The sequence below is a fragment of the Miscanthus floridulus genome, chromosome 2 (genome assembly GCF_019320115.1).
Source record: "Miscanthus floridulus cultivar M001 chromosome 2, ASM1932011v1, whole genome shotgun sequence".
Lineage (NCBI taxonomy): Eukaryota > Viridiplantae > Streptophyta > Magnoliopsida > Poales > Poaceae > Miscanthus > Miscanthus floridulus.
In genome coordinates, this window is record NC_089581.1 from 130,528,014 (window position 1) to 130,542,146 (window position 14,133).

The 14,133-nt window shown below is 40.9% G+C and overlaps 1 protein-coding gene across 1 annotated transcript; it reads right to left on the reverse strand.

Annotated features, from left to right (window-relative positions):
- Window positions 1-2,501: 2,501 nt before the first annotated feature.
- On the reverse strand, window positions 2,502-3,091 carry LOC136539682 (late embryogenesis abundant protein B19.3-like). Its single transcript, XM_066531646.1, has 2 exons — window positions 2,879-3,091; window positions 2,502-2,766 (listed from the first exon to the last, which is right to left on the reverse strand). Exons 1-2 carry the CDS (start codon window positions 2,994-2,996, stop codon window positions 2,543-2,545), a joined length of 342 nt encoding a protein of 113 aa, XP_066387743.1. The 5' UTR covers window positions 2,997-3,091; the 3' UTR covers window positions 2,502-2,542.
- Between the last annotated feature and the right edge of the window lie 11,042 nt (window positions 3,092-14,133).

Consider the following 14,133-nt stretch of genomic DNA (forward strand, 5'->3'; position numbering starts at 1 on the left):
GGTGCAGGCGCCGCACGGCTCACCTGTAGCACTGTAGCCATGCAGTGGCCGGCGCAGAGTCAGCCTTGTATGTTTCTAGTTACTGTTAAAGCATGTGGGTTGTACTAGGACTAGATGGATAGAGTTGTATAAATAGACTACCACGGCAACTCAGTAAAGAGAGTTTAGATTTGCCATCTCACAGACAGGGCTTCGACCAACGCTGGTGTCTTGTATTGTGTGTGCATGCTCTATTCTCCCTTCTTCTTCTAGCTCCAGCCATAGTGTGTGGGGACGGACAACGCTTGTTCTCGTGGTCAGCACGGCTAGTGGGTGCTCGGCAACACTAGCAGGTGCTCGGCAAGACTGGTGAATGATTCACTCACCTGAGCCGGTGATCCTGTGGGCCAACAGCATATACTGTACAAAAAAAAAATTGTAGAATAAGGATACTTACACATAATAGTGCTATGGAAACAACTTTTATAAAAGCACAATTAGCTAAACACTTCAAATTTGATAGAATTAAGTTTGGACTTATGTCACCTGTAGCGTTAGCACATGCAATATACTAGCATGTGCAATATACAAACAGCTTGCACACTTTGTAAGTGCCTTCTTAACTATAATGCCCTAGAAATTTGGCTTCTATTGTTCTATTGTAAGTGCCTCTTAACTATAATGGCCAGAAAATTCAAGTTATAGATTGTGTGTCCATGAATAAACAACTTTGTGAAAATCAGTCTTTATCCTGGATAAATGAAGAACAATCTCATTCGTTCATTTATGTGGGAGGGAGATTATCCTTCATCTATATTTAGGATAAAAAGTGATGTTTACCAAGCTGTAAGTGCTTTGTATTTGTACTGAGCAGTTAGTGCTATTTTGATTTGGTTGACATGTGAATTTGTGATGAATTACAAGCATTTACAGAAACTCCATGTGCATTTATAGAAGATTTGTATATTACACCATGCGTTAGTTTATGGATCAGAGGTATTGTAGGAAGATAGATGCAACATATAAAGACATCAGAGTTCTTGATTATGTATTTTTATGTATCTGCTATCTAAGAGCATGCAGATAATTCATCAATATCTTACAGACTGAAAAAAAATAGTGAAGTTTATTTAATAGCTGTTTACTTTCTATATGCAGTTCTTCAGTTGTATTTAATTGTTGATTTTTTAAAACCATCTGTTCTGTTTTAAACAACTAATGGCTGTAACCTTCTATCGCTTTGTAGGTGGGTAACTCAGGAATGAAAGTCTTCATGAAGCAATTTAGTTGTTGCTTTTGTAGAGTTTACATTTACATATGCAGCCTGTGTATTACCACTAGTGTTGTGGACATCTTATGAAGTGGGAGCCATTTGAATTGTGAGCTGTGAATTGGTGCTGAATAGATTAATAAAAGATGTGCTTATATTTAGGTACATGCTGATTAATGTATATCATGGTTTGTGAATGCTATAATTAATGTATATCATGTTTTGTGAATGCTGGTTAATGTATATCAGTGGCTTGTGAATGCATGTAACATGCGCCTACGTACATGCTAGAATTGTATTTTATACAATTATATGGCTATTGTGAAGCCTTTTGGTACATTGATTCCTGTCAGCTAAATTATTATTCCTGTCGGGAGTCATATCAGGAGAGCTCCAAGACACCTGACGGGTAAATCCTGACGGTTTTGCTGTCAGGGATCATGCTGTGGCTGGTCAACCGTAAGCCGTCAGGAACTGCTGTCAGGAAAAGGTTCCTGTCGGCCAGCCGTAGTTGTTCCTGTCGGCTGCCCGTCAGGAATGTAATTTCTGTCGGTTTTGTGGCCTTTCCTGACGGTTTTTGCCCGTCAGGAAAAACCTCTAATCTGGTAGTGGATGGGAGGTGGGAGAGCGAGCTCTGATTAAAGTCCTTGGTAGAATTGCTGCTTCCAATGTGGTGTCCTTACGCACTCTCATCGGGAGAGATAAAGATGAATGTCAAAACTCTACTGACGATGCTGCAGGCTATACCTACAAGAAGTCTGGGACAGGCGAGGTGCTATGTTTCCGTTCCGTTCTGGTTTCTCTTTGTGTAGAGATATCCTTCCTTGTATGAAGAGAATCACTCCAAACAAATTGCAATAGTCGAAAGAACAGAGAAGATTCTTTCTTATGTGTTACCGATGAATTGAAACAAAGCATGGATACAAACTCGACGAGACCTTGAGGCATCAGGTGCTAGACCCACACCACATACTAGGGACTATATGTATATTGGGGTAGAGCCAGAACACAGGCTGCTAAACTGCAACGACAAAGCCTGAAGAAACCTCTGCCTCAACACAAAGTCACGACGACCGCTGACAATTGGCCATCATCAGCACCTAACTGAAGCAAAGCACGCATATCATACGCACACATATGATCGCCTACATGCGTGCTGCGACGTCCTACATTATTCAGTGCACACGTGCCAAACCTGGAGTGGCACGTACGTGCTACGACTATAGCCTACACTACCTTCCTGCAGCTACTACATGCTATGCTACGGGGCACGTACGCACGCACGCGTCAGATCTAGGACTTGGTCCTGAACTTGGACTCATCGATCTGGATGCCCTCCCGGGCGGCGCGCTCGCCGCCGGACTCCTCCATGGTGCTGAGGCCGCCCTTCCTCCCCATCTCGCTGTACCCTTGGTGGCCCAGCTGCTCCTTGCGCGTCTGCCCGCCCTTGCTACCCATCTCCTTGTACCCCTCGTGGCCCAGCTGCTCACTCCGTGTCTGCCCGCCGCGGCTGCTCCCTGCACGTACGCACACATCAACCGATATATCGAGGAACACAGTCGTTTCATTGATCAGTTCTTGGACATTCATTTACGCAACAATAGATGCCGGCCGTAATAGGTTACGAACCTTCAGCGAGGTGCTCCTGCGCCTCTAGGGTCTTGCCGCCGGTGCCACCGGGGACGACGGTCTGGCCCTCCTCGGCCATGCGCTTCAGCTCCTCCCTGCTTTCCTGACCGGACGCCATCGATCCCGTCGTCGAACTAGCTAACGAACGAAGCTCGCGAGCTGAGCTCGGTGTGGATTGTTGCTATACGTACGCAGGCCGGCTCTTAGGTTTTGTTGTTAGCTACGTCTACTGGCTTTGCTTGTGTGATATGGAGGATCAGATGGCGTCGCCCTTTTTATAGCCGTGCAAGGAGGGGAGGCGCGTCGCGAGGCCAGGCCGGGCCCATCAGGGAGCCGGCCGGCCGGGCTGGGGACGTGTGCGCCGACCCGGACGAAATGCAGGGTCCCTCGGGGCCCGTGCGGCGCGACACGTGTGCTACAAGGCCTCGCGAGGGCCTGCTACGCGCATGTCCCCGGGCAGAGATGCCATGCGTGCGCCGTAGACCGTAGTTATCCGACCGGGACGGGAGGCGGAGGGAATTGAAGCACGCACGGCACTACCGCGCCTGGAAGCTGGTAGCAGCACTACTGTAGCATGGGGACGAGCTGGTGCTCGGCCATCCTGCATTGCTGCCGCGTGTATGCATGCGCTCGGCACCGGCCCGAGACCGAGAGGCATGATGGGACCAGGTGCCCGGTAAGACACTGTATAGGGATGGCATGGACCGCCTGTTGCCCCACTTCGATCGTCTTGGCATTTTTTCTGTCTGAGAAGCTGTGGTCAGTGGTCACTCGCCATAGAGGCTCACCATATAAAAGTCGCGTATGTGTATGGCGCGTTTCGCCCATGTATATTACCCACCCATCTGCATTCTGTGTATATATTAACCAAGGAATGGATTTCTACGTTGAGGCCACTACTACAGGATGGCCTTGCTGTCCCAGGCGGTAACGGCCTTTAGTCCCGGTTACCGCGCCGGGACAACGATCCCGGGACTAAAAGTGGAACCTTCAGTCCCGCGTCATCGAGCCAGGACTAAAGAGGGACCTTTACCAACCGGGACTAAAGACCCTCCAGCCAAGCAAACGTGGCCGCACCCTTTAGTCCTGGTTGGTAACCCCAACCAGGACTAAAGGTTCCTTTTCTTTTTTTTTTGTTTAATTTGTTTTCAGTTCAGTTACACATATTTGTTTAATATATAATATGTTTTTATGTACGTATTCTACGCTGCTAATATAAATACACGCACGCATATAATTACATCTAATTCTCATCTCGAGCATTATTATATTCAAATAAAGTATGAAACTATATTATATATATATATATATATGTATATATACAACACTTTCATAATCTTGTTCTCGAAAATAACGATATCAATAAACATTTAATTTACATCATTTATTTCTTAGGATCAAAGTAGAACTCGTCGTTGGGATTTAGCACTTTTTCTAGAAGAAATCCTGCTATTGACTCTTGACTGCTTTCATATGGTCTTTTTGCATGACCCTTTATTTCAACCATTCAGTCTTGCATTTGAAATAAAAGGAAAAGTATTAATACATACATATATATATATTCATTTAAAAATAAATAAAAAATTGATATATACGTACTCTGAGGACATCTTCAGGAGTTCTTCTTATATGTGCAGTGATAAATTCACAAACGTAGTATCCACACAAGTTATTACCTAGTTGCTGCCGCAAACACCACTGTACGAGAAGAAGATTATTCTCATCATCTCACACGTAAATTGAAGTACGATATAGTAATTAAACACGTGGAGAAGTATATATAGTACAACTTACTGGTATTTCAACTACATTAAGTGGTGCCTTGCAATCCTTGCGGTGTTGCCGTATAAACTCTTTCCAAACCCTGTGCGACCAATAATGTACGATCATTAATAAATTATGGCAAAGTCTATTCAATAATAGTTGTGCGCGAGAGATCGAAATTACCCCTGGATAATGTCTATCATATCTTGGTATAGTGCCCGCTCTTTTCTCAACGAGTCCAAGATTACTAAGTGACTTGAGTTTAACTCAATGACAATGAGTATCCAGTGAAACCTGCATTGGTTTATACACACACGTACATGCATATAAGTTGTATTGATATTACATAAAATGTGTAGACTACATTATTATTAACACTTACTCAAAGTTGTACGGGAAAAGTATTGTTGTCTTGTCGTGCTGCTTCACGAAGAACTTCATGATATTCTTTTGTGCTTCAGGTACCCACTGCTCCTTGACAATAATATCGGTTTTGAATACGATATAAGGATCAATGAAGCCAACACTGGTGTCTTGTATTCTTTGGAGCTCTGACATCTGGAATCTGTATATAAATATAAATTACATGTGAGGATAATTATATACATGTACGCATGGAAGTGAGTTTATTAAATAAAAGTAAGAATCACTTACAAACAAAAGCAGCTAATGATTGATTTGTCCAGAGCGTCCATGTGGTATAGTTGATGCAATTTTTTGAAACTAATATGTAAGATGTCATCGCCACGGAAGTAATGATGGTCTCTAATTCTGACAAAGATCCACTCCTCACCCCTGCCACACGCCTACATGTACCACTTGTTGAGCAAGTACATTTGCGTACCCAATTCATTCAGAGCCGCAGGGTTGTACAGACTTTTGTCAAATTTATAAGTCTTCCAGGTATCAACTTCTAGGTTCTGGATTGGAGCTTTGCCCGTCAATTGATCCAAGGTTAAACCAGTTAGTTCAAAAAAAAAGCATTAAGGTCTTGAACCGACACTTCTCCAGAGTTGTCTGGTCGATAGACTTCTATGTTGGAACCATATTCATTAGCAACAACAAGATTTTGCATTGGTTGCTTCTGTTGTTCGAGCTGTGGGACATCCTTCCCTGATGCTATTTTCCTTTTCTTATCTGCATCATGTGACTTCACGAGGGAGCGGTCATAGTCTGATAGTGGCGGAGGCTTACGAAGTTTAAGCATCTTTTTCTTGTGAGCTTTGACCTTCTGCCTCAGCAGATCTCGTGGTATGTAAAAGTACGGCTTCTCCTTAAGCTTCGCTTGCCTCTGTTTTTGGATATCTATAAAAAAAATCTTTCACTTTTTTGTCTTCTTCAGTTGCTATTTGCTCATCAGTCTTTTTAGGAAGTATTTCTTTAGAAATAACTCTTTTTTTCAGGGTCTTCTTTGCCACCGGGACCTTAGACGTCTCTGTAGTGCGTTGCTGTGGAGGGGGTGGGGGCAGTGTTGGAGACCGGCGTGGAGGCGTTGAAGATCGTTGTGGAGGCGGTGGGGCCGGTGTAGGAGTTGGAGATCGTTGTGGAGGCGATGGGGCCGGTGTAGGAGTTGGAGATCGCCGTGGGGATGAAGTCGTCTCGCCCCCCACGACGCTGTGATGAGATGAGGAATGAATGATTGGGCTAGGCTAGGGGGAGACCCTGCTACAAAAACAAGTTGTGAGTCAATTATTTTTGAAGCCAATATAAAATTAATGGAAAATAATATTTCATTCACTTTTATTCGTACCTAGGGTGAGGTAGGGGAAGCGGTGGCGCCCCAGGAATGATGATGAAGCGTTTGCGCCATTGAATAAATGTCTTCTCTGCTTCTTCTAGTGTCTTCTCCCCATCACCGCCTTCAATATCAAGAGGAACATTATTGTAACCTTTGAGCACTCTATCGACCGAGACGCTAGCATATCCAGGTTGAATAACTGACCCATGGATTCTTGGTATCTTCGTTCGATCTATTGGAGATACAACCCCGACAGCCACCATGATTGATGCATTATTACCATCTGAAATGTGCAGCTCACATGTTGTTAGAGGCTCAGTAATGTCATCAACAGGGAAGCGCAACCTAGCGTCATCTTGAATAACTGGCAGCTCCGTGGAAGCACAACTGTATTTCATCTGACCAACGGGGCTAATGGTGACTCCCGGCGTTGATTGCGATTGCATTTGACTCATTGCTAGCTGCACTTGCCTCTTGATCTCCTCCTGCATTCTTGCCTCAAGAGATTTTTCTCGTTCATGTGATTCAAGCAATGCTTGTCGTGATTCATTAACAAATTGCTCCAATACACGGATTCGGTCTGCCTCCTCATCCTTCTTTCTCTGGCGGCTTCTGTAGGTATCCTTGTCTACTGGGAATGCTTGTAGCCATGGAACCGCCCCATAGCCTCTTGTTCGACCACTGTGTTCGGGATTCTCTAGGGCATATGTCAATTAATCCTTCTCTCTGTTGGGCTTGAAAACACCACTATCAGCTTCTTCCCTAGCACGAGCTAGTCTTTGTGTTGCTCTTTTAATTTTTTGGCCAAAAATTAGCTTGCTAGTGTCTGGGTCTAGGCTTCCCCCATGAGCGTAGAACCAATTCTTCGCGCGTTGAGGCCAGTTCTTCTCTATTGTTTCAGGTATGATTCCCTTGGTAGTAATCTCTGCTTCTAGGTTCTACCACTTAGGAATAGCACTCCTATAACCACCTGATCCCATGCGAGGATGGTATTGCTTCTGTCGAGCATTCTGCTGATTTCTCATCACACGTTCCTCACTCTCTTGAGATGTTTTGTATTGTACGAAGTCATCCCAATGGGACTCCAACTTGACAAACGCCTTAGCATTGAAATCCGGCGTATCATTCTTTAAGATAAACTTTTTATACAATGTCTTCTTCCAACTCTAGAACAATGTTGCCATCTTCTTCATTGTCCAATCCCTCACTAGCTCCTTCAAAGCATCATCTGCTTGTAATGTGAAATGCTGAGTGATATCTCTCTAAGCTAGGTTTTTGTCACGATCAGATACAAAACTAACATTAGGAGCGGATATCTTCTGCTTCCATTTACAAGCACTAACTGGGATCCTATCTCTTACAATGAACCCACATTGATTGACATATGTCTGAGCATGTGGTCCCAATGGTTTGCCGGTGTCGGTGTCGAATTCTGATATTATGAAACGGCCCTCTAATGCCTTTTTTGGCCCTCGGACTTTCCTACTCTTGTCGGTGGTTGATGTAAATCCAGAGACCGGCTACATGAGTAGAAACACAACGATTAACAATAAATATACGTACGCATGCATCTATAAGAGATGATAGATAATCGAATATACCTCGTCAGTATTTTCTTGCGCGATAATTTGTTGATCTTCAACCACCGGGATATTCAGGATATCCTCATAATCAGCAAAGTACTGACTCGTATCATCTACATCCGCATTGGTGCCGGCGTTGATAATATCCGCCATTATGTCATCATTCAAGTTATCATCCGGAGCAGCCATTTATATCTTGAAGATAACACATAGATAGAATTACTATGGCACATAACATAAGTACATGTGATAATACATATAGAATTACTAAATCCAATTAAATATAATAACACATAATATTTCATAAGGATAAACAATAATAAGGTATAGGCTTTGGAATCGAATCAAAAACACTTTCGATCCAAAAACATGGAAATAAGTACATGTATATATACACATAGAATGATACAATTTTCTCTGTCTCTCTCTCAACACATAGAAATAAGTGCATATGTATATATCTCTAGATATGCATGTGATAATACATAGATCAATGTCTCTCTAGATACAATTTTCTCTCTCTCTCAACACATGAAAATAAGTACATGTATATATACACATAGAAATAATTAAGTACATATGTATACATATAGAATCTCTCTCTAGATATGCATATGATATAGATAGAATTACTAATAAAATATCCAAGTGATATATAGATAGAATTACTAAAATAAAATATGCATGTGATATAGAGATAGAATTACTAATAAAATATGCATGTGTCAATTACTAAAAGAAAATTAAATCTAACATATATATAGAGAGATAGAATATAATTACTAAATCTAATTAAATAAAATAACACACATATATCTAGATAGAATTAATTACTAAATCTAATTAAACCTAACATATATACATAGATAGAATTACTAAATCAAAATTAAATCTAACACATATATAGAGAGAGATAGAATAATAATTACTAAATATATCAAAAACTATAATAAAAAACTATCTAAATAAAGTACTAATTAAATTTTAATACATTTAAATCTAATTAACATATATCAAAAACTATCTAAAAAACCAACTAAAAACTAAGAATAAACTACTAATTAAATTTTAATACATTTTAATCTAACATATATATCAAAAACTATCTAAAAACTATCTAAATAAACTAGTAATTAAATTTAACATACATTTTAATCTAACATATATATCAAAAACAATCTAAAAAACTAGAAACTTTGTAAAAAAATATGGCCGAGAGCAGCTAGCTAGCAGTCTAGCTGGGGCGGATGGCGGGCCGGGCAGGGCGTGCTGGCCGGCCACGGGGCCGAGCTGAGCACCTCGCGCGAGGACGACGTACGGCGGAGAAGACGGCCACCGGGCGGGGCTCGACGACGATGGCGCGGCAGACGAGCTCGACGCGGCCGGGCACGGCAGAGACGAGATCGACGTGTAGATCGAAAAGTAGAAGATGAACAGAACAGGAACCGTTCGATATATATAGGCCGAGACCCTTTAGTCCCGGCTGTTAACACCAACCGGGACTAAAGCTCCTTTAGTCTCGGCTGGTAAGCCGAACCGAGACTAAAGGTCCCACCCTTTAGTCCCGGCTCGGCTTACCAGTCGGGACTAAAGGTGCTTTAGTCCCGATTAGTGTTACCAGCCGAGACTAAAGGTATTTTTGGGCGGGCAATTCCGCCCACCCTTTAGTCCCGGTTCCTGGCCTGGGCCGGGACTGAAGGCCTAAAAATTTTAGCAGCCCGCCAGAGTAATTGGAAAGGCCTGAGATTTTGATTTTGTTCTCCTTGTTTAATACTAGGTTAATCAATTAATTCTATAGTAACTTTAATACTTTGCAATATTTATTTTTAAAAATACTATTGATTAACTAATTATTTATTGTAAATAGGAAAATTTTGTAACCTAAAGTTTTTAATTTCTTTTATGAATATAGAATATAAATGTTACTAATACTAAGTATTTTGTTAATGCAAAAATATATTTGTAACTTAAAATTAATAAAACTAATATTATTCAATAGGAAATTTATTATCACATTATTGTAACATCAATGTTTCAATTTTTTCTCAGTTTTTGACCAAAATGACAGGAAATTTTTGTTGAAACCTATAAAAATAAAGAAAATATAGTATTTTTCCTCTACAACTTTTTCAAATGAAAAAATGGCCTATATAAGGATTGTAGATCTTGATGAGTTGAACAAACTTAATATTCAAAACTTTTCAATTTGAGACAACCTAGGGTTCCGAAAACTAGTTTGTATGCGTTGAAATTTAAAAATCATAAATTTGAACCGTCTAAACTTTCTCAAATGGAAAGTTGACCAAACAACAATTGTATATCTTGATGAGCTGAACAAACTTGGTATTCAAAACTTTTCAATTTGAGATAATCTAGGGTTCCAAAAACTAGTTTGTAGGCATCGAAATTTAAAAATCATAAATTTGAACCGTCCAAACTTTCTCAAATGGAAAGTTGACCAAAACAACAATTGTAGATCTTGATGAGTTTAACAAACTTGGTATTTAAAACTTTTCAATTTGAATTCATTTAGAGTTCATAATACTAGAGTTAAAGTGTTGTTTTTTCATTTGACCAAATTTGACTTGGTCAAACTTGCTCAAATGAGACACTAAATGACCTCAGATGAAAAATCTCTGAATACCAAGTTTGATCATCTCAGCAATATCTACAATTGTTACATAGCTCATTTCCCCATTTGAGAAAGTTTTATCAAACACTAGTCATAGATTCTTGAATCTCATATAGACTTTCTAAAACTACGTCACACACTTGTGAAATTTAAAACATATATTAAACATATTATAAGGTGAAGTCATAACATATTACATAATATCCGTCTCTAAAACATAATATATTAAACATGCATCGTTGTATCATGCGGGCACAACAGTGAATTTCTTCTTGACGTATGACCCTTGGTTATGATTTTGTCGTAACCATGGAGTGTCTTCATCATTTAACATGATGCTTGGATCTTTCTTCACTATGAAGGGTGGAATTCAGACATTTCTTTCATAATCTTCTAATATGTCTGACTTATCTTCAATTCCCACTATATTTATTTTCTCAGAAAGAACTATGTGGCGTTTTGGCTCATTGATCATTGAGTTGATGTCTTTGTTTTTTCCTCTCTTTGATTTTGTAGACATGTCTTTCACATAGAACACCTGACTCACATTGGCAGCAAAGACGAATGGTTTGTCTTTGTACCCAATATTGTTGAGGTCTACTGTTGCCATTCCATACTCTTTGTCGACTGTTACCCCTCCTCCGGTCAGCTTCACCCATTGGCACCGGAACAAAGGGACTTTAAAATTAGGTGCGTAGTCTAGTTCCCATATCTCTTCTATGAGGCCATAATATGTTTGTATATTTTCATTTGGATATGTGCCATCTATGCGAACACCACTATTTTGATTGGTGCTCCTTTTATCTTAGGCAACTATGTAAAATGTATTACCATTTATCTCGTACCCTTGGTACGTGAGGATATACCACGATGGTTGCCTAGCCAATAAATACAGTTGCTCATCAATATTGTCATCGCCTTGACATTCTTTTCGCAACCAACCACTAAAACTTTCCATATACTGACGCCTAATCCAAGCTTCAGTCTTCTCTAGAAACTTGGATCGTAAGAACTCCTTATGTATCTCGATGTACGGATGCACCAATGATGAGTTCTGAAGAACTATATAGTGTGCTTTATTGAAATAATCGTCTTCCATGCCAATATATGTTTTCTTCCCTAAAGTTCCTTTACCACTGAGTCTCCCCTAGTGTCACGATTCGGGAACGCCAATCGGGGCAAGGTCAGGAATAAAGTCAACACAGAACTCAATGACCTCCTCTATTCCATAGCCCTGGGCGATGCTTCCTTCAAGCTTAGAACGGACTTTCACATATTTCTTCAAGACTCCCATAAACCTCTCGAAGGGGAACATGTTATGTAAGAACACAGGTCTAAGAATACTAATCTCCTTCACCAAATGAACTAGGAGGTGTGTCATGATATTAAAGAAGGATGGAGGGAATACCAACTCAAAGCTGACAAGACATTGAACCACATCATTCTGTAGAGTAGCTAGTTCCACTAGATTGATTGTCTTCTGAGAAATTGCATTGAGGAATGCACATAGCTTCACGGTGGCTAGATGTACATGTGGAGGTAGAATTCCTCTTAAAGCAACTGGAAGCAATTACGTCATAAGCACGTGGCAGTCGTGGGACTTTAAGTTTAGGAATTTCTTCTCTAACATATTTATTATACCCTTTATATTGGAGGAGAATCCTGATGGGACCTTGATGCTGCTTAGACATTCGAACATGCTGTCTCTCTCTTCTTTGCTAAGCGTGTAGCTAGCAGGACTTAAGTAATGACGTCCATCATCTGTCTTCTCTGGATGAAGGTTGTCTCGTTCTTTCATGCCTTGCAAGTCCTGGCGTGCTTCAAGTGAATCCTTTGGCTTCCCGTACACACCCATGAATCCTAATAGATTCACACAAAGATTCTTTGTCAGGTGTATCACGTTGATTGCATTGCGGACCTCTAGAACTTGCCAATAGGGTAGCTCCCAAAAGCTGGACTTCTTCTTCCACATGGGTGCATGTCCCTTAGCATCTTTGGGAACAGATTCGCTGCCTTGTCCCTTTCCAAATACTACTTCACATCCTTGACCATTGCGAGTACATCTTCCCCGGTTCGATTATGAGGCTTCTTCTGATGGTTTGGCTTACCTTTAAAATGCTTCCCTTTCTTTCTTACTTGGTGATTCAAAGGAAGGAATCGACGATGGCCAAGGTACACGACCTTTCGACATCTTTTCAAATATATACTGTCAAGGTCATCAAAACAATGTGTGCATGCATTATATCCTTTGTTTGTCTGACCTGAAAGATTACTTAAAGCAGGTCAATCATTGATTGTTATGAACAACATTGCTCATAGGTCAAAGTGTTCTTGTTTGTACTCATCCCAGACATGTACACCTGGTTTATTCCATAAAACTAGAAGTTCTTCAACTAATGGCTTCAGATAGACATCAATGTCGTTGCCAGGTTGCCTCAGACCTTGGATGAGGATCGGCATCATAATAAACTTTCGCTTCATGCATAACCATGGAGGAAGGTTGTAGATACATAGAATAACTGGCCAAGTGCTATGACTAGTGCTCTGCTCCCCAAAAGGATTCATACCATCTGTACTTAAGGCGAACCTTAAGTTTCTAGCATCATTTGCAAACTCTGGAAATTCCCTATCTATCGCTCTCCACTGGGACCCATCAGCTGGGTGTCTCAGCATATTGTCTACCTTACGGTCTTCTTTATGCCACCGCAACAACTTTGCATGGTCTTTATTTCTGAACAAACATTTTAAGCGTGGTATTATAGGAGCATACCACATAACCTTGGCAGGGATTTTCTTTCTAGGACATTGTTCACCCTCGATGTCACCAGGATCATCGCGCCTGATCTTATACCGTGATGCTTTACATACTAGGCATTCATCTAAATTCTTGTATTCATTGCCATAGTAGAGGATGCAGTCATTAGGACATGCATGTATCTTTTGGATTTTTAATCCCAAAGGGCAGACAACCTTTTTTGCTTCATACGTAGTGGTGGGCAATTCATTTGGCTTCGGAAGCATCTTCTTTATGAGGTTCAATAAATTCCTAAATGCCTTGTCGAATACACCATTCTTTGCCTTCCACTGTAGCAATTCTAGTGTTGTACCTAGATTTTTTTGCCCCTCTTTGGCCGTCGGGTATAGCAACTTCCTATGATCCTTAAGCATGCGCTCGAACTTAACTTTCTCTTTTTCACTTTCGCATTCTTGTTGTGCATCACGAATGGCATCGCCAAGAGCATCACCAAGATCATCTTCTGCCGCTACCTCTTCTTCATCTCCCCCCCATTGTAGTATCATCAAAGGCACCATACTAAGCAATAATGTCATCAATATCTAAATCTTCTTCTTCACCTTCTTCCATCATGACCTCGCTTTCTCCATGCTTAGTCCAACATATATGGTTTGACATGAAACCTGACTTAAGCAAATGTGAATGAAGACTCATTGAGCTTGAATATTCCTTTAAATTCTTACATGGGGCACATGGATAGCACATGAAACCATCCCGCTTATTTGCCTCGGCCACACCTAAGAA

Bases quoted from the DNA above. Each gene is read 5' to 3' on its own strand.
- LOC136539682 (XM_066531646.1), bottom strand. From the start codon at position 2,996: ATGGCGTCCGGTCAGGAAAGCAGGGAGGAGCTGAAGCGCATGGCCGAG. The intron at 2,767-2,878 runs GTTCGTAACCTA...GCGTACGTGCAG, and splicing joins GCAGGAGCACCTCGCTGAAG to GGAGCAGCCGCGGCGGGCAG.